Source organism: Hemibagrus wyckioides, linkage group LG29, assembly GCF_019097595.1.
Source record: "Hemibagrus wyckioides isolate EC202008001 linkage group LG29, SWU_Hwy_1.0, whole genome shotgun sequence".
NCBI classification, from domain to species: domain Eukaryota; kingdom Metazoa; phylum Chordata; class Actinopteri; order Siluriformes; family Bagridae; genus Hemibagrus; species Hemibagrus wyckioides.
Genome location: NC_080738.1, coordinates 17,629,837 through 17,656,081, shown reverse-complemented (window position 1 = coordinate 17,656,081; position 26,245 = coordinate 17,629,837). Strand labels below are relative to the sequence as shown.

At 41.4% G+C, this 26,245-nt stretch overlaps 1 protein-coding gene across 2 annotated transcripts in view; it reads right to left on the bottom strand.

Annotated features, from left to right (window-relative positions):
* ctnna2 (catenin (cadherin-associated protein), alpha 2) overlaps window positions 1-26,245 on the bottom strand; it is a 342,469-nt gene that overhangs the window by 292,766 nt on the left and 23,458 nt on the right. For both annotated transcript variants that reach the window (XM_058384690.1, XM_058384689.1), the window contains exons 3-5: window positions 7,093-7,288; window positions 1,204-1,370; window positions 515-634 (exon numbers count right to left, since the gene is read on the bottom strand). In XM_058384690.1, the coding sequence (XP_058240673.1) occupies window positions 515-634; window positions 1,204-1,370; window positions 7,093-7,288 (483 nt within the window). The remainder of the gene's footprint in view (window positions 1-514; window positions 635-1,203; window positions 1,371-7,092; window positions 7,289-26,245) is intronic.

Here is a 26,245-nt window from a genome sequence, read left to right as displayed (position 1 = left end):
GACTCCTTCTCTCTCCCTGACACTGGAGACTCCTTCCCTCTCCCTGACACTGGAGACTCCTTCTCTCTCCCTGACAGTGGAGACTCCTTCCCTCTCCCTGACACTGGAGACTCCTTCTCTCTCCCTGACACTGGAGACTCCTTCCCCCTCTCTGACACTGGAGACTCCTTCCCCCTCTCTGACACTGGAGACTCCTTCCCCCTCTCTGACACTGGAGACTCCTTCTCTCTCCCTGACACTGGAGACTCCTTCCCTCTCCCCCTGACACTGGAGACTCCTTCCCCCTCTCTGACAATGGAGACTCCTTCCCTCTCCCCTGACACTGGAGACTCCTTCCCCCTCTCTGACACTGGAGACTCCTTCCCCCTCTCTGACACTGGAGACTCCTTCCCCCTCTCTGACACTGGAGACTCCTTCCCCCTCTCTGACACTGGAGACTCCTTCCCCCTCTCTGACAATGGAGACTCCTTCCCTAAGCATCAATAAATCTTTTTTGGAGCTAATTGTTTCGTACCTGCTGTCTGCGAGCAGCGACGTAGTTCAGCTTCACCATTTCCTTCCCAAACTCCTTAAAGCGGTTAGCAAGGTCCTGCTCGTTAGTAGCGTTCTTCACTGCCTCGAGAGCCTCCTCCACCTCACACACACACACACACACACACACACAATTAAGTTTCAATTAAGCTTCAGTAAATGTATCAGCTTTAGGAAAATGTTTTGCAAACTGATTTCTTAATTAAGATTCATGAGAGTGAATATGACTCTCTCTCTCTCTCTCTCCCTCTCTCTCTCTGTAAGTGCGCACATTAATTCTGCCGCAAATCACTTCCTGTCTTTCAGAAACACATTTAAAGCCCATTTGGCTAATCGTGCTCTAACTCATGACATATTTTCAGGAGATGAGAGGCGGACATTTTTAAATAAATCTGCAAGAGTTCTCTAGAAAAGTGAAGAAATCTGGTAAAGAGAGAAGAAAACCATTTAAAGAGAAGAAAAAGAGAAAAGAAAACAGAATAAAGAAAGAAGGAAGGAGGGGGAAATGTAAAAAAAGAGAATAGGCAGAAGACAAAAAAAGTAAAAATTAGAGAGAAAAGAAAGAAAAAAGAAGAGAAGAAAAGAGACGAGAAGAGACGAGAAGAGACGAGACGAGACGAGACGAGAAGAGAAGAGAAGAGAAGAGAAGAGAAGAGAAGAGAAGAGACTCACGATTTTGAGGTGAGCGAGGAGTCTCATGACGTCGGCCATGTCGGCGAGGATGAGGAGGCGAGTGACGGCGGAGAGGAGAGCGCGAGCGGCTCGGACCATTGTTCCTCTCTTCACAGACGAACACGGATCATCAGCAAACTCTGAGGAGGCCACACGCATACTGTCACCTGAGAGAGAGATAGAGGGAGAGAGAGAGAGACAGAGAGAGAGAGGGAGATTCACAAACAGAAAACGTGTTATGTCATATTACAATTTTGTAAGTGTCTTAAAGAACAAAGAGGAATGTAAGACAAAAAGAAAAGAAAAGAAAAGAAAAGAAAAGAAAAGAAAAGAAAAGAAAAGAAAAGAAAAGAAAAGAAAAGAAATGGGACAGTAAGACAGTGAGACAGGAAAGGATTTAGAGAATGACACAATAATAGAGTGAGACAGTAAAACAATGAAAGAAAATAAGACAGTAAGACAGGGAGAGAGTGAGACAGTGAGACAGTAAGACAGTGACAAAGGAAGACAGTGAGTGGGTGAGACAATAAGATAGTGAAAGAGTGAGAGAGTAAGACAGGGAGAGAGTGAGACAGTAAGGCAGTGAGACAGGGAGAGAGTGAGACAATGAGACAGTAAGACAGTGAGACAGGGACACAGGAAGAGAGTGAGAGAGTGAGATAGTAAGACAGGGATTGAGTGAAACAGGGAGAGAGTGAAAAAGTAGGACAGGGAGACAGTGAGACAGTGGGAGAGTGAGACAGGGAGACACTGAGAGATTAAAAGACGGAGACAGTGGGAGAGGGAGACAGTGAGACAATATGACAGTGAGAGTAGAGGGAGTGAGCGAGTGAGACATGGAGAGATTGAAACAGAGAGAGAGTGAAACAGTGAGACATTGAGGCAGTAAGACAGGGAGACAGTAAGACAGTAAGACAGACAGCTATCCACAGATCACACAGAGTCTCCTGTGTAGTGAGGAGAGATTTGTTCTGTACGCAAAGTGAAATTAGCCGAAGCCGAGAGAAAACCAGCTGGAAACCAGAGTGGATAATAAGATGTGGAGAAGAACACTGGGGGAAGGGGGGATCGGGGGGGGCGGGGGGGGGGGGGGGGAGGGAGAGAGAGAGAGAGAGAGAGAGAGAGAGAGAGAGAGAGATGAACACTGAGCTTTAACTCTGTGACCAAAACAAGAGAAAAAGCAAATGATAAAAACATCAGGACTTCAAAACAAACAAACAAATAAACATGGCAACAAACAAACAAGTAGCAACAAAACAAATAAAAACTGTAGAGTTACAAAAAAAAGGCAACAGTTTTGCAGTTAGCGCTGAGAGAGATCATCCCTGAGAGAGATCATCCCTGAGAGAGATCATCCCTGAGAGAGATCATCCCTGAGAGAGATCATCCCTGAGAGACACTCCTGAAGTTTGGGATTGATTAAATTGAGTTTGTGTAATTATTTACACTCACTTCATCATCCTCATCCAACACTTCCTCTGTAGCTGAACATGTTTCCTCTCTCTCACTGAACTCCACTGTCTTTCTTTCTTTCTTTCTTTCTTTCTGGACATTAATAAACCCTCATCTGTTCCAAACATCAGGTGGATTTTAATCACTTCATTTTTTCTTCTTCTTCTTTTCCTCCTCCTCTTTTTTCTTTTCTCCTTCTTCCTATTCTTCTTCTTTTTATATTCTAGTCTTCTTCTTTTCTTTCTTTCTTTCTTTCTTTCTTTCTTTCTTTCTTTCTTTCTTTCTTTCTTGTTGTTTAGTAGATAAAAAAGTAACGATTAGATGAGAAAAACAATGTTAAAGCAATGTTACAAAAAATTCCATTTCTTCCCTTTTCAGTTTATAGAGATCATCAAATTAACTAACTAATTAACTCATCCATCAATTAATCAATTAAATGACTCAGAGTACATCATTAACACATTAGGGTGTGACGCCAGTTTTCACCACCAGGGGGCACTGCTGAGAGAGCCGAGCTCCTGTGATAACAGCTAACAGTTAGTTCCAAACCCTGTGTATGAAAGGTATAGAGATGGGAAGCGAATGCAGACAGCCAATCAGATTTCATGTGGGCGGAGTCTGTTGGGCTGAGACCCTACAGCGTGAGTACAACACGCAATTCAAACACGGATCAAACCGTGCAGCGCTTTTAACATACAGCAACACACTGCAGAGAGACGTGTGTGTGTGTGTGTGAGTCAGTAAGACGAAGTTGATGAGATAGCAGAGCTGGCAGCTGAGTCCTGACTCAACATCTATCACACCACACACACACAAACACACACACACACACAGAGAGAGAGAGAGAGAGAGAGAGAAAGAGAGAGAGAAGTCTATAGAGGAAATGAGGAACAGCAGTCTAAAGATGGCATTCTGTTTGTGCAGTGTTGACCTTTGACCTTGAACATTACAGTCAAGTGAAAAAGTGCAAGCGTAGCTTAATTAAAGAAAACATTGAAGCAGCATCATTACTCAATGGCCAGGAGTGAAACACACACACACACACACACACACTCAGCAGGAAGGAGAGAGCTAGGATTGTTCATTACAGTATAATATAAAGCACACGCTCCTGAAGATGACAGATCACTTATTTTTTCTTCCGCTTTTCTTTTTTCCAGCTTTAATTTTCATATAAATTGGAAAAAATGCACAGTTTTATTTTTGTTTAATTTTGAACCCTTTGTATAATCACTTTAAAGTTTTTTTTTTTTTAATCTTTTTCATTTTTTTTCTTTTTATTTTTTCATTTCATTTATTTTTTTTAATATTTCATTTTAAATTGATTTTATTTTTAAATAAATATTAGGCTAAAAAGAGATTTTTTTCCCCCCATTTGTTTTTCAGGTTAAATTTTATCAGGTTGTTATTCATGTGAAAGGTTTTGATAAACGGTGTGTGTGTGTGTGTGTGTGTGTGTGTGCGCATGTGTGTGTGTGTGTGTGTGTGTGTAAACTTTTGCCACCAACTGTACACAAAATAAAAGCTAATAAACAAACAGAAGAGATCTGACACTACTACATGTAAGTCATTAACAATCATCTGTTATACAGAGTACACTACTCAGGGTCCACAGTGTCATGTCACACCCTATGTAGTGATCTTATAGAGTGAATATGGAGGTAATGATATGTATTAGAGCTGAAAGGAACAGGTTTGTGAGTTTCTTTGCTTCAGAAAGAGACAGAATTGTCAGCGTGCGTCGTTGTTGTGTTATTAATGTTCACTCTGTAGCATCCTGACCTCATTAATATTCAAACCTGCTCAAATATCCGCATTAGTACACAAGCCAGAAAGACAGAGAGAGAGAGAGCGAGAGAGAGAGAGAGAGAGAGAGAGAGAGATGGGGGGAATAGAAGGAGGGAGGAGGGAGAGAGAGACTGAGAGAGAGAGAGACTGAGGGAGAGAGAGAGCGAGAGAGAGAGAGAGATGGGGGGAATAGAAGGAGGGAGGAGGGAGAGAGAGACTGAGAGAGAGAGAGACTGAGGGAGAGAGAGACAGGGAGAAAAAGAGAGGAAAAAGAAGAGAGAGAGAGGGAGCGGGTAGGGGAGAGAGAAGGGGAGAGGAAGATAGGGTGAGAGAGGTGGGGGGAGACAGAGAGAAAGAGAGAGGGAGAGAAAGGGATAAAAAGAGAGGAAGTGGGGGGAGAGGGAGAGAAAGAGAGAGGTAGAAAGGGAGAAAAAGAAAGTGAGAGGGAGAGAGGGGAAGTGGGGGGGGGGTATATACACTGACTAAACACACTCCCCAGTGTAAAAGCATTACACACTGATTTAATAAGGAACTCCACACATCCTCCTCCTCCTCCTCCTCCTCTTCCTCCTCCTCTTCCTCATATGAAAACATGATTAGACATAATTCAATCCAAAGCCACACAGTGGGAGCTGATTTAAAGCTAAAGCCTTCAACAGGAGGAGAATAAGAGAGAATAGAGAGCTGTGCGAGAGAGGTGTAGGTTGTGCGAGAGCTGTGCGAGAGAGGTGTAGGTTGTGTGAGAGAGGTGTAGGTTGTGCGAGAGCTGTGTGAGATGTGTAGGTTGTGTGAGAGAGGTGTAGGTTGTGCGAGAGCTGTGTGAGAGAGGTGTAGGTTGTGCGAGAGAGGTGTAGGTTGTGTGAGAGCTGTGTGAGAGAGGTGTAGGTTGTGTGAGAGAGGTGTAGGTTGTGCAAGAGCTGTGTGAGATGTGTAGGTTGTGTGAGAGAGGTGTAGGTTGTGCGAGAGAGGTGTAGGTTGTGTGAGAGCTGTGTGAGAGAGGTGTAGGTTGTGTGAGAGAGGTGTAGGTTGTGCGAGAGCTGTGTGAGATGTGTAGGTTGTGTGAGAGAGGTGTAGGTTGTGCGAGAGCTGTGTGAGAGAGGTGTAGGTTGTGCGAGAGAGGTGTAGGTTGTGTGAGAGCTGTGTGAGAGAGGTGTAGGTTGTGTGAGAGAGGTGTAGGTTGTGCGAGAGCTGTGTGAGATGTGTAGGTTGTGTGAGAGAGGTGTAGGTTGTGCGAGAGCTGTGTGAGAGAGGTGTAGGTTGTGCGAGAGCTGTGTGAGAGAGGTGTAGGTTGTGTGAGAGCTGTGTGAGAGAGGTGTAGGTTGTGTGAGAGGTGTGTGAGAGAGGTGTAGGTTGTGCGAGAGCTGTGTGAGAGAGGTGTAGGTTGTGCGAGAGCTGTGTGAGAGAGGTGTAGGTTGTGTGAGAGAGGTGTAGGTTGTGCGAGAGCTGTGTGAGAGAGGTGTAGGTTGTGTGAGAGGTGTGTGAGAGAGGTGTAGGTTGTGTGAGAGCTGTGTGAGAGAGGTGTAGGTTGTGCAAGAGCTGTGTGAGAGAGGTGTAGGTTGTGTGAGAGAGGTGTAGGTTGTGCGAGAGCTGTGTGAGAGAGGTGTAGGTTGTGCGAGAGCTGTGTGAGAGAGGTGTAGGTTGTGCGAGAGCTGTGTGGTGGTGTGATAGAGTGGCAGCTCTGCTCCACAGGGTGCACTTATTCAGCCTAGATTGAATTTTTGAGGAGAAAAGTGAGGAGTGAGACACAATGGGCCTGAAGAGGAAAAAGACTGAGCTGTTGGAAGGACGATAACATCTGAGAGAGAGTGAAGTGATGAAGTGATAAAAAGAGGAGTGGCAGACGTTAGAGGGCTACGCTACATAATCACGCTGTTTCTGCTCTGTGTAGTGAACTTAAAGACATGCAGCGTCTGAATGAAGCGACGGTGAGAGACGCTAACACATGGAGCGATAAACTGAAGAGAAAAAGAGAAAAGTGAAAGAGAAATCAGGGGACATGGAGATAGATAGATAGATAGATAGATAGATAGATAGATAGATAGATAGATAGATAGATAGAATATAAAAGAGAGAGAGAGAGAGAGAGAGAGGTGTTAAAATTTAAATAAAAAAGAAAAAGTAGAGAAAAATAGTGGAAAATAAATAAATAAATAAATACATACATAAATAAATAAATAAATAAATAAATAAATAAATACATACATAAATAAATGTAAAAAATTGAAATGAAAAGTGTAATGAAAAAAAACTAAGAAAATAAGGAAATAATTAATAAAAATTAAAAATCTAAATATATATATATAAATGCACATACTTTAAATTATTTGTTTTTGTATATTGAATATTTTATATTAACTGATTATATTTTATACGATTAACATATAATCATATTGTATAATATAATAACATATTGTATTAATATAATTAATACAATAAACATTCATATATTTTCAATTTCATAATAAAAGAAAATAAACAATATCAATAACAATATTTGTATCTAAATGTGTGATTGAAACTTTTTATTTATTTATTTATTTATTTATTTATTTATTTATTTATTTATTTATGTATGTATTTATATGAAGCTCATGGTCTCAGGAGCACATGTGAATGAAGACCCAGAAGGTTCCTGAAGAGATCCCTCACCTTGTTTCCGGACTTCCTCCACAGCGGTGATCAGCTCCTCCGTCAGGTCCTGGCTGTCCTTAGCGATCTGCTCGCCCTTTTCCAGAAAGTTCTGCGTGGCCTGCTCTACAGACAAGGCCAGGACGTGGGCCTTCTTAGAGCGGCCCTTCTTCTTACTGGACGGTCCTTTGTTACTGGTGTTCACCAGCGTGGTCACCTGTGGGAGGAGCAGAGACTGCAGGTTAAAACTAGCAAGATTAAGAGGATTTGCACGACTATATGTTGTTTTTTCTTCTCTACAGTTTGCTTAGCGACGTTGAGGTCATGACAAGTTCTTTTTTCGTTCCACAGTGTGTTCCTGTTTAAGCTAATGGTTTACATTTCTCCTTAGCCGTCCTGCAGGTTAGCTAATGATAGCAATGAATTAGCTGTAATGACATCCTTGTCATGCCAAGGTTGTAAGCATTGGTCAAAAAACGCTAGCATTGAAGGATCTAAACATAGAGTTATTACTGAAACTTCTCAGCGATGGTATCGGGATCACTCAGATGTCTAGCTGACCCGGTGATGAGAGTCCAGCGAGCGTGCCGAGATCCTGCTGTCACTCACGTCATCTGTTTAGCGCACGGAACGCGTAGCTATTAAAACTGGAAAGTTGACCGGAAAGAAGAAAGAAAGTTTCTGTAATCTATAATGATGTCTAATTTTCTTTTTTTAAGGTTAAATACGCCACGGGGGGAAAAGTGGAGCAGCTTTATTATCGCTCTTCCCTTCGCTGTTGTTCATTCTCGGAACATTACGAGGTAAAAATCCCATTTCGCTAAATTGTCTATTCTTCCAGTCAATTATAAAAGAAATGAAAAAAAGAAAAGATCAGAGGCTGAGTGCTGAGTGCGGGATAATTAACAGCCGCATGCTCGTTATGCAAAACGAGGGTCCTTTATTTGAAAAGTTAATGTGAACCATCATCTTTTAAAATATATATTTTTTATTAAATAAATGTTTTCAATCTCTGTTGAATTTTAAGTACTGAATATTTCTATGATTATTTTCTTGTATTATTCTTTTTTTTGTAATTTTGTAATCATTGCATAATTATTTTATTATTCACTTTATTCGTATTTTTTTCATTATTTTCTTTAATTTATATGAGTATTTGGAATAAATTATTAATGAAATATTATAAAATATGAATATATATTCTAATAAATATATATTTAGGGGAGAGCGGGGACGGTTGCAGCATGGGGCAGTTGCAACAAGGCTTATTTCTCCAATCAGGAATGAGCTGGAGTGACAATACTCATACTGCACATACTCAGTGAGCCCCTCCCCCCATCTGCAAGAAATCAGCCATGTGTGACCATTCCTTCTAGAAAACGCAAAATTCAAGGTAAAAAAGTATTTTTTTTAATGCTCAGAATTTTTCTCATACTGTTTAAACTGTTTTTGTGAAGCATTATTCATTCATATAATTTAAATCAGTGTTTTCTTAGCTTCTAATAGGCATAGCTAGCAAGTGTCAAAGCTGTTGTGTCTAGCTAGTATAGCAAGTTTTATCATGGCTGTCAGAGTAGGGACAGTTGCAACAAGGTGTTGCAACCATCCCACCTTGCTGTTGCAACAAATTTCATGCAAAAGATGTGTGGAACATGGATGAAACAGGGGTTACAACTGTCCAAAACCCAGAAAATATTGTTGCCAGGCATGGTGGTAGACAGTTTGGGTCATCCACATCAGCAGAAAGAGGGACACTTGTGACCCTTGCTTGTGCAGTCAGTGCACTGGGGAATATGATCCCACCTCACTTTGTATTCCCTTGTGTCCATTTCAAAGAACATTTTATCCGTGATGGCCCACCTGGATGCATTGGAACAGCTAATGCATCTGGGTGGATGCTGGTAGAAGACTTTATCGTGTTTCTGAAGCATTTCCAACACCACAGTCCTCAGTGGATGCTAAAGTCCTGCTTATACTGGACAACCACTTTTTCCACTTTTGTCTCTGACAGGAATAAATTTCTGTAGAGACAATGGAATTGTCTTGCTTTCCTTTCCACCTCACTGCTGTCACAAACTACAGCCACTGGATCGTACTGCTTATGGTCCTCTAAAATGAGCTGTGAACTCTTTCTGTGCCTCATGGATGAAGAGCCACCCAGGGCTGACAATGTCAATTTATGACATTCCTGGGATTGTTAGGTTGGCCCTCCCTTTGGCAGCAACACCAGCAAATGTGCAGTCAGGTTTTAGGTGCACTGGCATTTGGCCATTTAATCAGGAGGTCTTCCAAGATGTTGACTTTGCACCATCTTTGGTGACAGACCATCCTCCTCCATCCACTGCAGCTCCACCAGTTCCATCTGCCCTGCCTACACCTCCTGCAGATCCTGTCTCCAGCTGCTGTTGCTTAACCACTGCCACCTGTGCTGCCTGCACCTGCTGGAACTGCACAAGAGACACCTTCCCGTATCGATTTCTCACCTGAGAACCTATGACCTCACCCTACGACCTCTGTTAATTTTATTACTCTTTGTCTTTATCAGTTTAACCAATTTAACTCTGTCTGTTCACAAATAAAATAAAGAAATTGCAGTATGATGTTACATAATGTATTTTTTAATTACATTTTAATGAATGTTGCAACTGTCCCTGTGGACTGTTGCAACCGTCCCCTGTTAGGGGGTCAGTTGCAACATTTCACTTTGTCTGTTAAAGTTTACATTGTTCATATATTATTACATGTATGGATGTTACAACAATGTGGGTGAGTAGCTGACAGATTTAAGTGTAATATATTAAAATTTTGGCTTTCTACTAAAAACGGTCACTGAGAAACTGAAGAAAATACAAAAAGTGTTTCAACCGTCCCCGCTCTCCCCTACTTTACTATATAATTTTCAGGGCTAAACATAATCTGCCATTTTGTTTTTATTAATCAACAATTTGCAACAGAAAGCGAGATACACACACACACAGTTTTTTTTCCAAAACTTTTCCTAAAACAAAAAAAAATACATATATAAATTCAACACTTTCTGACCAATCAGATCACAGAATTCCGCCTCTCTGTGTTTGATACAGAACAAAACTTTCTGGACTCTTGCATTCTCTCTACACACAGTTCCTCATAAACTTGGGGACGGAACGACAGCATTCCGAATTTCTCGACTCGTAAGTCGCTCGGCTTTTCTCCGATAAGACAACGTGTGAAAATCTGATTTCACGTCACGCTTAAAGAGAGCGAGGGATAAACAGGAGCTGGAGCACACATCTCCCTGCTGAAAGACATTCAATTTCATGCTCTTTAAACTAAATCCTTTTTTTATTTATTTTTTTTGCTGCCGTTTCATCTCTGGCTGTCGGTCAATCCATCACAGCGTCTGCATGATCCTGCCACTGAGCAGAAGGACAAACAACAGCGGCACTGAAATGATGCTTATAAAGCAGCCGAGGCGTGACATGAGCCAGACTTCACAGCCAAATCCGGCCTGCTTAGACATCTACACCGCAAAATGTCTACTATTAATAAATAAAACACTTAGTGCCATGCTGGATTCATTAATCATGTTCCATTTCCTTCGTCACTCGGCATTAATAGTGAATGATGGTTGCTAAGCAACAAAATGGTTCAAGCTTAAGGTATTCATAACTACGGATTCATAATTCGGATTATTGTTGATCTGAATCTCAACATTTCTACTGATGCTACAAATAGTCAAAACAGTTGATACGCAAATATGCAAATGAGGAGAAGGTTAAGGCGGGGTTTAGGAAAGTACAGCGTCAGGAGTCAGATGATGAAGAGCCAGGATTTCGTTATTAACCCCAGGTAAAGTATGAGCATTGAGGAAATTCTGTTTGTCTGACTGACTTTCAGAGAGGAAATAAACCGGAGGACATTTCTTCCTCTTTACGGATTTTGGGAAAGACTGCATTCCCAGAGTATTCCCATCTCCCTAATCTTCTCAGACGCTGCCAAGTTCTCAGACAGACGATGCGTCACGCTGTGGGAAAGAGCCAGCGTCTGAGAAGAAGAAGAAAAAGAAGAAGAAATAGAAGGAGGAGGACTGAGTGGCTGTCCAAACGGTCCAAACCAGCACTTATCACTTATTTATCACAATGCTAGAGACCTGAGGAAGCAAACTAGAAAACTGTGGGTTTAAGCTGCTCCAAAAACACAAGAATATGATGCAATGAGGAAAAAGATGGGAAGGAGGGATGGAGAGGAACGGATACTCAAATCCACAGCTCTACTGAAGGAGAAGTGGTAATGGGATTGTACAACAACAAACAAGAGTCCTAATGCAAACAGCCTCAGTGTAATTCATACAGAAAAAAAAAACACAAGAACAAAATCTGAGTCACAAGGAACAGGACTAAGAAAAAACACAAACAAACAAACAAACAAATAAATAACTAAATAGATAGATAGATAGATAGATAGATAGATAGATAGATAGATAGATAGATAGATAGATAGATAGATAGATAGATAGATAGATAGATAGCAAAACAAACAAAGAAACATACAAGCAAATAAATAAATAAATCTTAAATCAATTATTCGCTAATTGGAAAAATTTACTTCTTATATAACTTATTAGACAGACAAATAGACAAACAAAACAAACAAACAAACAACTTAACAATTAAAACTAACATATCTACTGTTTACCAGAAAATCTTCTACTTATATATTACTTTTATTAAATGCAATAGATAGACAGCAGTATTATATTTATTTATTTACATATTTCACACTTTCTTCTCTCTTTCCAGAGTTTTCTGTTCGATGGTTAGATTTCTGCAGCGCGCTCACTCCAGCGCTCACTCCAGAGTGTTCTCATTTCACTTCTCCAGAGCTTTTCCGTTTTTCCTTCAGAAGATTCCAGAGTTCTCCAGCTGGCTCCGGCTAAAATCTAGTTCTCATTTCAGACATTTCCCACTTCAGAGTCCTCACTTCAGCATTTGCACTATAGACTTCTAATTGTAGTTGGTTTTAGTTTCAGAGTTTCTCACAGTATTTATACCTCACTCCTTAGCCGAGAGTTCTCAATGCACAGTTCCCCTTTTAGTGCTCTCCAGAGTTTTACAGACAAAGTTCTCTCTTCAGAGTTCTCAGAAAATGAGCCTTTAGGCCATTTCAATGTCCTCGAGGGTTCTCCTCTCAGACCTCTCCGTAATGCTTAATTCAAGCTTCTACAGTAGTAGGGAAAAGGCTTTGGCTCTGTGCTTTAGTTATAGATGTTTATTTTATGACTTCAGCATTTTCCAGTCCTACAGAACTACTTTTCCATCTGAAGTTAAACGTTACAGAAAAGTGTTTATATGTCAGGAAAGAAAGAAACCTCAAGTCAAGTCCAGGCAGTAGGTTTTTTCCTCAGTATAGTTTGTAAACGTTAGCATTCTCCAGGACCATCACAGACTTTATAAAGTGGAGATACACAAGAGTGTGAGATGAGTGCAGGAAAATAAATACATAGAACATGTAGTCCAACTTTAACAGCATTTACATTTCTGGCATTTAGCAGACACCCACTTATCCAGAGAGACTTACATTTTCATCTCATTTTTATACAACTTGAGCCTTGCTCAGGGGCCCAGCACTGGAAGCTTGGTGGATCTGGGACTCAAACTCACAACTTTCCAAACGGTAGTCCAACAACTTAACCACTAAGCTACCATATCCCCTCAGCATCATCTGCACCGCTGCTTCCGACCCAGTGGAGGGAGCCATCGCCTGAGTATTGAGCCAGTATATGGTACATATGGACATATTTACCATGCTCACACTAACTTAGATACAAAGTATTGTTAGTTCTTACTGCAATTCCAAGACATTTCTGTTTCTGTTCTTTCATTGCCGAGTATTGTTACCTGTTCTTTGGAATTGTTTGCCCCGTGGACTGGTCTACTGGTTTTGTAGATTTCACGCCTGTCTTCCATTTGCAGTTTCTCTGCTAGCTGGTTTGGATTTATCTGTTTGGATTATGCTTTACGACGTTTGGATTAGCTTTATGACATAGCAGTCGCACTGGGTCAGATGTTTGACTCATCCCAGTGAACACTAGGGGGCAGTAGGGTGTTCAACCTCAGAGAAGAGTCTGCGATACTCCTGTACCTTCTGCCTGAGTACAAACCGTATTACATAAGAGAAATAAAACACAATGGAGGCTTCTGGGGCTTTTACAACAAAAAAAAGAAGCGAGTGTGACAGTCTGAGTCTCCAGAAGAATGGTGGAAAGTTCTCCAAGATACTCTGTAAAACTTAGCAGCTAATTTTCTCATTAAACTGCACAAAGTGTAGATCTAGTGAGTACTGAAACATTTAAGATTTTGCACAGTCTCTCAGCTCTCTCTCTCTCTCTCTTTCTCTCTCAGTAGGTCACAGCCATGATCTAGGTCATTGTCATGTACTTCCTGCACAGATATTCCTGTCATAATAAGAGGATTTAAACATTCTTAAAATCCACATATTTATCCTTGTTTTCAGTCATAAAGTAAACAGATATCAAGCATCTAGAAACCAAATTGTTTGTTGTGCCTCGAGACGTAACTTGGTAAATCCCCCAAACTGCAGCCACTGTGAGACGGCACTTGTCTGGATGAGCGATTGTACAATGTCACATTTAATTAAATGTCACGTTAAATGTTACTGTTGATGCTAACTGCCCGAATCTTTAGAGCAGCGTGAAAAATGAGGTGAATGTGAATGTGCTACGTGACCTTCACCTCCAGAAGTGCTCCGTTCGTTCCTGAGGCCACCGTAAACAACACGGGGCACTTAACCTTTTCTTCTGGACTGTGAAGAACTGCATCTGCACTTCATCCCAGAGCAATAACACAATAAACTGTGACTTGTGTAATGAAATCTGCGCAGTGGCCAGTGAAGCGTCCGGTCTCAGGACTTAATGCTACCGGTCCTGCAACACTGCAATGTTCCAGTGGTGATTTCTGGGGGTGGGGGTAGAGTCGGGGAAGATGCTGGCTGTGTCACATTTTGCAGCATTAAAGACAGCCGTGGGCAGAATGATAGTGTTTATGGGGGAATCTTGTTTACTTTGACACCAAATATGACTTCTTATAAATCAAGGCTAAGTGTGTGATATACCAATGTCCTAGGAATCAGGATGGATGGATGGATTGATGGATGAATGGATTGATGGATGAATAGATATATGGATGGATAGCTGGATGGATGGATGGATGGATGGATGGATGGATGGATGGGTGGGTGGATGGATGGGTGGGTGGGTGGTTGAGTATGGGTAGGTTGGTAGATAGGTGGATCAGTGGACACATAAATGGACGGATGTATAAATGGATGAGTGAAAGTCTGGATCAGTGGATGGATGGATGGATGGATGGGTGGATGGATGGATGGATTAATGGATGGATGGATGGATAAAAAAAATAAAAGAATGGATGTGCAAGTTTGTGAGTGAATTGATGGTTATATTCATTCATGGGTTAGTGAGTGACGGGGTGTAAAAGTGGGTAATTGAATGAATAGGTAATGGATGGTTGAATGGATGGATGGATGGATGGATGGATGGATCAGTGACTGGGTGTGGATAGATAGAGATTAACAAGATTATATTTAAAAATGATTTAAAAAAATGTCAATGATAAGCTCATTATGTAGTACATAGATAGATAGATTTAGGGTTGAGCTGTGAATGAAAGGATGGACAGGTGGATAATTGAGTGGGTGGAGCTGTGAATGAAAGGATGGATAGGTGGATAATTGAGTGGGTGGAGCTGTGAATGAAAGGATGGACAGGTGGATAATTGAGTGGGTGGAGCTGTGAATGAAAGGATGGACAGGTGGATAATTGAGTAGGTGGAGTTGTGGATGAAGGATGGATAGGTGGATAAGTGAGTGGGTGGAGCTGTGAATGAAAGGATGGACAGGTGGATAATTGAGTAGGTGGAGTTGTGGATGAAGGATGGATAGGTGGATAAGTGAGTGGGTGGAGCTGTGAATGAAAGGATGGACAGGTGGATAATTGAGTGGGTGGAGCTGTGAATGAAAGGATGGACAAGTGGATAATTGAGTGGGTGGAGCTGTGAATGAAAGGATGGACAGGTGGATAATTGAGTGGGTGGAGCTGTGAATGAAAGGATGGACAGGTGGATAATTGAGTAGGTGGAGTTGTGGATGAAGGATGGATAGGTGGATAATTGAGTGGGTTGAGCTGTGAATGAAAGGATGGACAGGTGGATAATTGAGTGGGTGGAGCTGTGAATGAAAGGATGGATAGGTGGATAATTGAGTGGGTGGAGCTGTGAATGAAAGGATGGACAGGTGGATAATTGAGTGGGTGGAGCTGTGAATGAAAGGATGGACAGGTGGATAATTGAGTAGGTGGAGTTGTGGATGAAGGATGGATAGGTGGATAAGTGAGTGGGTGGAGCTGTGAATGAAAGGATGGACAGGTGGATAATTGAGTAGGTGGAGTTGTGGATGAAGGATGGATAGGTGGATAAGTGAGTGGGTGGAGCTGTGAATGAAAGGATGGACAGGTGGATAATTGAGTGGGTGGAGCTGTGAATGAAAGGATGGACAAGTGGATAATTGAGTGGGTGGAGCTGTGAATGAAAGGATGGACAGGTGGATAATTGAGTGGGTGGAGCTGTGAATGAAAGGATGGACAGGTGGATAATTGAGTAGGTGGAGTTGTGGATGAAGGATGGATAGGTGGATAAGTGAGTGGGTGGAGCTGTGAATGAAAGGATGGACAGGTGGATAATTGAGTAGGTGGAGTTGTGGATGAAGGATGGATAGGTGGATAAGTGAGTGGGTGGAGCTGTGAATGAAAGGATGGACAGGTGGATAATTGAGTGGGTGGAGCTGTGAATGAAAGGATGGACAGGTGGATAATTGAGTAGGTGGAGTTGTGGATGAAGGATGGATAGGTGGATAAGTGAGTGGGTGGAGCTGTGAATGAAAGGATGGACAGGTGGATAATTGAGTGGGTGGAGCTGTGAATGAAAGGATGGACGGGTGGATAATTGAGTGGGTGGAGCTGTGAATGAAAGGATGGACAGGTGGATAATTGAGTAGGTGGAGTTGTGGATGAAGGATGGATAGGTGGATAAGTGAGTGGGTGGAGCTGTGAATGAAAGGATGGACAGGTGGATAATTGAGTGGGTGGAGCTGTGAATGAAAGGATGGACAGGTGGATAATTGAGTAGGTGGAGTTGTGGATGAAGGATGGATAGGTGGATAAGTGAGTGGGTGGAGCTGTGAATGAAAGGATGGACAGGTGGATAATTGAGTGGGTGGAGCTGTGAATGAAAGGATGGACGGGTGGATAATTGAGTGGGTGGAGCTGTGAATGAAAGGATGGACAGGTGGATAATTGAGTGGGTGGAGCTGTGAATGAAAGGATGGATAGGTGGATAATTGAGTGGGTGGAGCTGTGAATGAAAGGATGGACAGGTGGATAATTGAGTGGGTGGAGCTGTGAATGAAAGGATGGACAGGTGGATAATTGAGTAGGTGGAGTTGTGGATGAAGGATGGATAGGTGGATAAGTGAGTGGGTGGAGCTGTGAATGAAAGGATGGACAGGTGGATAATTGAGTAGGTGGAGTTGTGGATGAAGGATGGATAGGTGGATAAGTGAGTGGGTGGAGCTGTGAATGAAAGGATGGACAGGTGGATAATTGAGTGGGTGGAGCTGTGAATGAAAGGATGGACAGGTGGATAATTGAGTAGGTGGAGTTGTGGATGAAGGATGGATAGGTGGATAAGTGAGTGGGTGGAGCTGTGAATGAAAGGATGGACAGGTGGATAATTGAGTGGGTGGAGCTGTGAATGAAAGGATGGACGGGTGGATAATTGAGTGGGTGGAGCTGTGAATGAAAGGATGGACAGGTGGATAATTGAGTGGGTGGAGCTGTGAATGAAAGGATGGACAGGTGGATAAGTGAGTGGGTGTAGCTGTGAATGAAAGGATGGACAGGTGGATAATTGAGTGGGTGGAGCTGTGAATGAAAGGATGGACAGGTGGATAATTGAGTAGGTGGAGTTGTGGATGAAGGATGGATAGGTGGATAAGTGAGTGAGTGGATCTGTGGATAAAAGGATGGACAGGTGGATAAGTGAGTGGGTGGAGATAAGTGAGTGGGTGGATCTGTGAATGAAAGGATGGTTAGATATATGGGTGAGAGAGTAGACGCTCTGATAAAAGGATGGATGAGTGGCCGGGGCTGTGGATATATTGATGGGTGGATGGACGGATGAGTGGATGGATGGATTTGTGATGTAAAAGCGATCTCCATAAAGAAGTGTTTCGAGGTTCAGACTGTGTAAAAATCATTCATTCACATGTTTGTTGTGTTTTTATCTTCAATCACTACTGTCATGTGAGTGCATGAATACTCAGCCTTAACAGATATACCGAGAGAGAGAGAGAGAGAGAGAGAGAGAGACAGAGAGACAGAGAGAGAGAGAGAGATCCTCTATTTTCTTGTCAGTAAGACCTCATCATTGTGTCTCTGCGTCACTGGTCCTGGTTTCATAATCCGTTCTATATGGAGTGGAAATAACGTTTTCCTGCATACTCCTGACACCTATAAAAGTCCATCCTGATGAAAAAGCCGGCGCAGCCTGAGCAAGAGAACAGAGTCTGCTGAAACGACACATCTGCCTCGCACACTCGAGTAAACATCATCCACTTCTTTTTCATAAATCGGCTTCATAAAACCTCCATATTTAAGTTCCCAGGACTCGGCGTTGGGTAACACACATGCTTCAAAGCTCCATTTTCAAAGCTGCTTCATTCAAATGATAAAATATCAGCATGTAGCCAGCTCCTCTGAGGTTGCCAAATCTTTTCTTTTCTCTTCAGATGGCATTAAACTGAGAAAGCAATAAGGTGAAGCCCAAACAGGAGGAACGTCTCAATAATGCAGCAGACGGCGTAAGCTCGATCCGTCCATCCTACACCATGCTGCACTAAGGAAAATAATATACATCTTCAGCGAGGATTCCAGCAAATCCTGCTTTGTAGAAAGTGAGCATGCAGAGGTTTGGGAAGGGGAAGGTCAGGAGAATCTTCAGCTCTGACATTTTCATCCTTGCTTATTCAGACCCACGTCTCTTATTATAGCGCGAAGGCGGGAGGCGTCTTGGTTAAGTTCTGAGGCATCGAAAAGGCTAAAAGTGAGAGGTCTACTTACGTCAATCCATGAACATGAAAGCGTGACAGGAGCTGTCAAGACACCCAGACACCTCAGGTGCTTATCGCCAGCGTCTTCCTCCTGTGCTTTCATGTTCAGGGATGGATGTAGGTAAACGTCTCTCTCTAAACTGATCTGATTTCTCTGTTTTATTATTACCAGCCACATGTGATTAATTAACTCATAACTAAAAAAGATAACAGTCCTGAAACGGTCTCAGGTTATTAAAAAAAAAAATCACTCAGCCTTCTTTAATTCAAAAAATTAAAAATAAAAAGACACAATATCCGTCAAAAATGGACAGGTCCCAGGACAGAACCCTGAGGATCAACATGCTCATAATTTCTGCATTTTGATTGGATGGAATCCAAGTGATGATCTCAGAGGCATTTGAGGAAGGAGTGTCCAGTCTTTTTCCCCACATACACTATATTGCCAAAAGTATTCGCTCACCTGCCTTGATTCGCATATGAACTTAAGTGACATCTCATTCCTAATCCATAGGGTTCAATATGACGTCGGTCCACCCTTTGCAGCTATAACAGCTTCAACTCTTCTGGGAAGGCTGTCCACAAGGTTTAGGAGTGTGTTTATGGGAATTTTTGACCATTCTTCCAGAAGTGCATTTGTGAGGTCACACACTGATGTTGGACGAGAAGGCCTGGCTCTCAGTCTCTGCTCTAATTCATCCCAAAGGTGTTCTATCGGGTTGAGGTCAGGACTCTGTGCAGGCCAGTCAAGTTCATCCACACCAGACTCTGTCATCCATGTCTTTATGGACCTTGCTTTGTGCACTGGTGCACAGTCATGTTGGAAGAGGAAGGGGCCAGCTCCAAACTGTTCCCACAAAGTTGGGAGCATGGAATTGTCCAAAATGTCTTGGTATGCTGAAGCATTCAGAGTTCCTTTCACTGGAACTAAGGGGCCAAGCCCAGCTCCTGAAACACAACCCCACACCATAATCCCCCCTCCACCAAACTTTACACTTGGCACAATGCAGTCAGACAAGTACCGTTCTCCTGGCAACCGCCAAACCCAGACTCGTCCATCAGATTGCCAGATGGAGAAGCGCGATTCGTCACTCCAGAGAACGCGTCTCCACTGCTCTAGAGTCCAGTGGCGGTGTGCTTTACACCACCGCATCTGACGCTTTGCATTGCACTTGGTGATGTATGGCTTGGATGCAGCTGCTCGGCCATGGAAACCCATTCCATGAAGCTCTCTGCACACTGTTCTTGAGCTAATCTGAAGGCCACATGAAGTTTGGAGGTCTGTAGCGATTAACTCTGCAGAAAGTTGGCGACCTATGCGCCTCAGCATCCGCTGACCCCGCTCCGTCAGTTTACGTGGCCTACCACTTCGTGGCTGAGTTGCTGTCGTTCCCAAACACTTCCACGTTCTTATAATACAGCTGACAGTTGACTGTGGAATATTTAGGAGCGAGGAAATTTCACGACTGGATTTGTTGCACAGGTGGCGTCCTATCACAGTTCCACGCTGGAATTCACTGAGCTCCTGAGAGCGACCCATTCTTTCACAAATGTTTGTAAAAACAGTCTGCATGCCTAGGTGCTTGATTTTATACACCTGTGGCCATGGAAGTGATTGGAACACCTGATTCTGATTATTTGGATGGGTGAGCGAATACTTTTGGCAATATAGTGTAGGTATTTCCTTTCATTTTTTAAAAATGTATCTACTTTCTTTTCTTTCATCTTTCTTTATCTTTTTCACACTTGATTTCTTCTGTCTTACCTTTTCCCCTTTCTTTTCTCTTGTTTATTCTGTAATTCATCTGTTTCTGTTCTCCACAACAGAGCACTTCTATGGAACACAAGCTAATCTTTTTTTAATTTTTTTCTTATAAGAAAAAGAAAGGAGGCTGGTGAGAACAAAACTGTTTGCAGTTGCTATAAGCTAAATGAGAACAGGAACACAACCGAATCAAACAGAATTTTAAACATATATAAAAGAATAATATGACATTCTATAATAAATAAAATCCAATGGGGCAAACTGCTGTGGTAGAAGAGGAATAAAGCACATGTTTGGGGATGTGCTGCTGCATTAATCTGCATTAATCTGCATTACATCTGAATGTGAAGTCACTACACTGATATTTTTTCTTCATGTCATCTTTTGGCGCTTGCACACCAAATCCCCCACCGTTTAAACGATAAATATTCCCACTCGGGCTCAAGTCTCTTCCTCTCCAGAAAAGAGAATAAAAAAAAACGTGTATAAGGATTAGCTTAGCTTAACGCTGCCAGATTAATTAGAATCAGCAGTGTGACGAGCCACGAGTGACGATCGCTAGCGACTCCGGCTAAGGAGAGGAGAAGATCCAGTGTCTTTAGTGTCACAGATTAGCGTCATGACGCAGGAAGTAAACAAACATGCTAACCTGCTAAACAGAAAAGACAACCCCGGGCTTTAGAGAAAGGTGTTTGTGTGTGTGTGTGTGTGTGTGTGTGTGTGCATATTTTCCTTCTTCTTGTAAACCTGCCTTATCTTTTATCTCCTACAGAAACGTGGGCTGGTTAGTAATGCGTGCTCTTACTCGAACGCTTACATGATCAGCAGGACTGACGCATTATGCAAATATTTTGCATTTCACATGCGAGGTTTAAGTGCAGGGTTCTCAAAAAACCTTTTGGGAAAAATACAGTGAACGTGTAGTGCATGCTAATAATGGTATTATTAATGATCATGTTGAAGCTATAATGTTATTACTAATGATATGCTTTTATTCTGATTAATTATGTTAATTATTAGAACAATAGATAGATAGATAGATAGATAGATAGATAGATAGATAGATAGATAGATAGATAGATAGATAGATAGATAGATAGATAGATACTTGATATAGATGTGTGAGTGCCTGTATCAGTCAATGGAAGTGGGTGGAGCTGTGAATGAAAGGATGGACAGGTGAATAAGTTAGTGGGTGGAGCTAATGACATGCTTATAAGCCTATAATTATGGACATTACACTAGCTTTAACTAATGTTGCACATTTATCTCAAATAAATCACCTCTAAATACTTTCTGCTACTTTCCAGGCAATTTTTAAACACCTGACTACACATGCTGAATATTTCCTCAGTGAGATTCAGCCACGGAGATAATGATACTGTACTCTAAATGTTTTTGAGCTCTAGTAATAAATAAATAAATAAATAAATGAAAAAGCGGGTCCTTTTATCTCTAGCTTATTGTACGAAAGGGACTTAAACAGGTCAGTAAAGCCGGAGTGTCTTGTCCAGGACTGTGTGTGTCACTTCCTGTTAGTCGAGACAGGCATGTGAGGGTTGGGGTAAAAGCTTTCTCTTTTTTGTTTCCTGCATGTTTGGTGCTACAGAGGAAGAAAGCCAAGGTTAAAGCGGCAGAGCTTTCATGCCACGAGCAGAAGATCAAACTCAGCTGGAAGGATAAAGCTTTGAGATGAAGGTTAACTCACAAACAGCTGGAGTCTGAGGATGAAGGGGGAAATAAAACGTGTTCCTGTCGGTGTTTTGCTCTGTGTCCTTCAGAAAACGGAATAGCGCTAGGAATTCTACATAATCTCAGAGAAGCAGGGCTCGGGAATATTTGGATTTTGCATTTTTTACTTTGCTTGAGTTAATCATAAGGCAATAAATATGAGAGAAAGTTGAAAGAATAGTATATCACTACGGATTTAGAGTGTCTGCATACCCTCAGGACATAATAAAGTATTTACAGAATGAGAGATTTCATGTGTCGGGATTCACGGGTCAAAAATAGATGAGGATTGTGGCAAAACTTATTTTCTAAATCATTGTCAAGATTAAACATTCCACATATTTCCCATCTTCTTATTCAGAAACCACTGGAGGGGGCAAACACTTTTGCACTCAACTGTATAAGAGCTGTTAATGTTCCCATGATACACACACAGCCAGAGAGAGGGAGTAGAAAGACTACGATGATGAGGATGAGGATGAAGGTCATGCACAGCGATGAGACAGACGATGAGCCGCTGTGGAACCGTGAGGACTTCGTGTTTATTATTCATGAGCTTGAAAACTTTACGAGGCGACGTCGCGGTGCTCAGGGGTGCAGAGATGCAGCATAGGACTTTAATATAAAGATTTAATATAAAGAAGAAAAAAAATCATGGGGCGTTCTCTAAAACGGAGAGAAAAATGGGGTCATTATAGCGGTGGATAAAAAGCGTAACTGCTGTTAAAGAGAGCTGAAAAAGAGTGAAAAAAAATAAAGCCAGAAAATATTTTTAGCCAGAAAAAGGAAGAACAGGCAACTTAAACAGAGCAAGCAAAAATATTAAAATCTTTTATATATTTTCTGCAAAAAATACATTTAGATATTTTCTATAGAAAAAAATACAAATAAAAAATCTAAATATTATTTTTGAATATTAATATTAATTAATAAATAATTGATTGAATATTATTTAATATTATGTTTTTTTTATTAAATGTTTTATTTCTATTAATTATTTATATATTTTTTTTTTTCATGTAGTCCTGCCCTTCAGAAGCTAGACATTTACAGGTTTAAATATTTTTTTCCAAAAGACAAAATAATAAATTTTCTCCCAATCATCCATCCACATCCATCTATCCATCTATAAATCTGTCTATCTATCTATCTATCTATCTATCTTGTTAAATTTCAGCAAAATGAGAAAAGTAATACTACTACTACTAATAATAATAATAATTTAATAATAAACTTTCTCCTTTTATTGACTGAAAGTGAAATCTGACAGCACTTATTTAAACGTAGAAAAAATAATTAGAGAAGACAATGTCTTTGATTGGAGGACATCTGACTCTTGAAGGTTATTCAGGAAAAGTCTTAGGGATGGAGACAGCAGACTCCTGGTCTTAATGCTAATGGAGCTTTAAATTCAACTCTGATTGTCTCGTCACGAACGCCGGACATGTCAGAGAAAGGAAATCCATAACTAGCAAAAAACTGTCCTTCTCCATGGCTCCTGTGGCTGTGTCTTTACTTCCTCCTGAAGTTCTCGCTGGAGAACCTCCTGCAGCTCCGCTTCAATAAAACACCTGCTGAAGATGAAGACCTGAGGCTGTGCTCAAAGAAAAGCCTTCAGTGAGTCCTCTACTGCAGCTGCCTGAGTTTCTTACTGAATTACCCACAGGGATGAAGGAGATAATCCTCATGGAGGTGTTCCCACATGGAGGAGTGTCAGGAGGAGGAGGAGGAGGAGGAGCAGGATGAAGAAGAAATTTTACACTAAGAACCTCAGATTCACAAAGAAGAGCTTCGTATTACAAAAAGATAGATTGTACGTTCAAGTTACGATGTCCAGCTACTGCACAGGTCACTCAGGAGGTGTGAATGTACTGTCTTTTGGTTTTCCAAAAGTATTAGCACCTTTTAATGGACTGAGTTATACTAAAATAAAACACGAGCAGAAAATGCGCCAATTAATCAGAACTTAATAATTAATTTATAACTAATTAAATTCTGATTTAATTGTTTTTGGTATTGATTTTTAACATATTAAGCAGAACAAATTGTGTTTAGAATAATTCCACTGATGCTAAACAAAAAAAGCTCCACTTTTACACTGTTTCCTGCAATTTTTCTGAAGTAACTTTTTTCTAGCTTTATTTTATTGTTAATTCACTTTTTTCAGTGTTATATATTTTTGGACACATAAATAAATAAATAAATAAATAAATAAATAAATAAATAAATAAATAAATAAGTGTTCTTTAACCTATTATTTTTATTTATTTTATTATAGCTTTATTTAATTTTATTTTTTTATGCAACACCACAATTTTTGCTGGCAGCCTTTATTTATTTTCTAGCCTTTTTTTAAGCTTATTTATTTATTTATGTTTCCATGATCATTTTTAAATTATATTTATTTTTGTCATATTATACGATCCATAATTCCTAATATAACTTTTTAATTATTTGCATGAAATTATTATGATTTTTTAAATTATTTAGATCATTAAATAATGAATCTGCATGAAGGTGATGTTTTAAAGACACTCTGTGGTGAACCTGTGTGATGGCCACGGAATAAAATCTTCACAGGTACTTCCTGTTCTGAACTTCCTGTTCTGAACTTCCTGTACTGTTGTGGATGTTTACAGTTCAATAAACGACATAGAAATACTGAGCTTTTCAAACCAGCGTGAATCACCTGCATAAAGGTCTCCAAGTAGACACAAAAATATAATAAAAAATATTACAAAGTAAACAAAACAAAAACATTATTGTAAACAGAAAGTAAACAGTAAACAGGAAGTGCAAACAAATCTCAGTCGTCCACACAGAGACACTCGTTCTAGACGGGAAAATGAAATAATGGCCTTAAAGCGGAGATCTGCCTCCATCGGCTCACACACACACACACTGTACTCACACACACACACACACACACACTGTACTCACACACACACACACACACACACACACACACTGTACTCACACACACACACACACACACACACACTGTACTCACACATACACACACACACACACTGTACTCACACACACACACACACACACACACACACTGTACTCACACACACACACTGTACTCACACACACACACACACACACACACACACTGTACTCACACACACACACTGTACTCACACACACACACTGTACTCACACACACACACACACACACACACTGTACTCACACACACACACACACACTGTACTCACACACACACACTGTACTCACAAATACACACACACACACTGTACTCACACACACACACACACACACACACTGTACTCACACACACACACAGTACTCACACACACACACTGTACTCACACACACACACACAGTACTCACACACACACACTGTACTCACACACACACACACACACACTGTACTCACACACACACACACTGTACTCACACATACACACACACACACACACACACACACACTGTACTCACACACACACACACACACACACACTGTACTCACACACACACACACACACACACACACACACTGTACTCACACACACACACACACAGTACTCACACACACACACTGTACTCACACACACACACACACACTGTACTCACACATACACACACACACACTGTACTCACACACACACACACACACACACACACTGTACTCACACACACACACACACACACACACACACACACTGTACTCACACACACACACACAGTACTCACACACACACACTGTACTCACACACACACACACTGTACTCACACATACACACACACACACTGTACTCACACACACACACACTGTACTCACACACACACACACACACACACACACACACACTGTACTCACACACACACACACACACACACACACACACTGTACTCACACACACACACACTGTACTCACACATACACACACACACACTGTACTCACACATACACACACACACTGTACTCACACACACACACACACACACACACACTGTACTCACACACACACACACAGTACTCACACACACACACTGTACTCACACACACACACACACACTGTACTCACACATACACACACACACACACACTGTACTCACACACACACACTGTACTCACACACACACACACACACACACACACACTGTACTCACACATACACACACACACACACACACACTGTACTCACACACACACACTGTACTCACACACACACACACACACTGTACTCACACATACACACACACACACTGTACTCACACACACACACTGTACTCACACACACACACACACACACACACACTGTACTCACACATACACACACACACACACACACTGTACTCACACACACACACTGTACTCACACACACACACACACACACTGTACTCACACACACACACACACACACTGTACTCACACATACACACACACACACACTGTACTCACACACACACACACACACTGTACTCACACACACACACACTGTACTCACACATACACACACACACA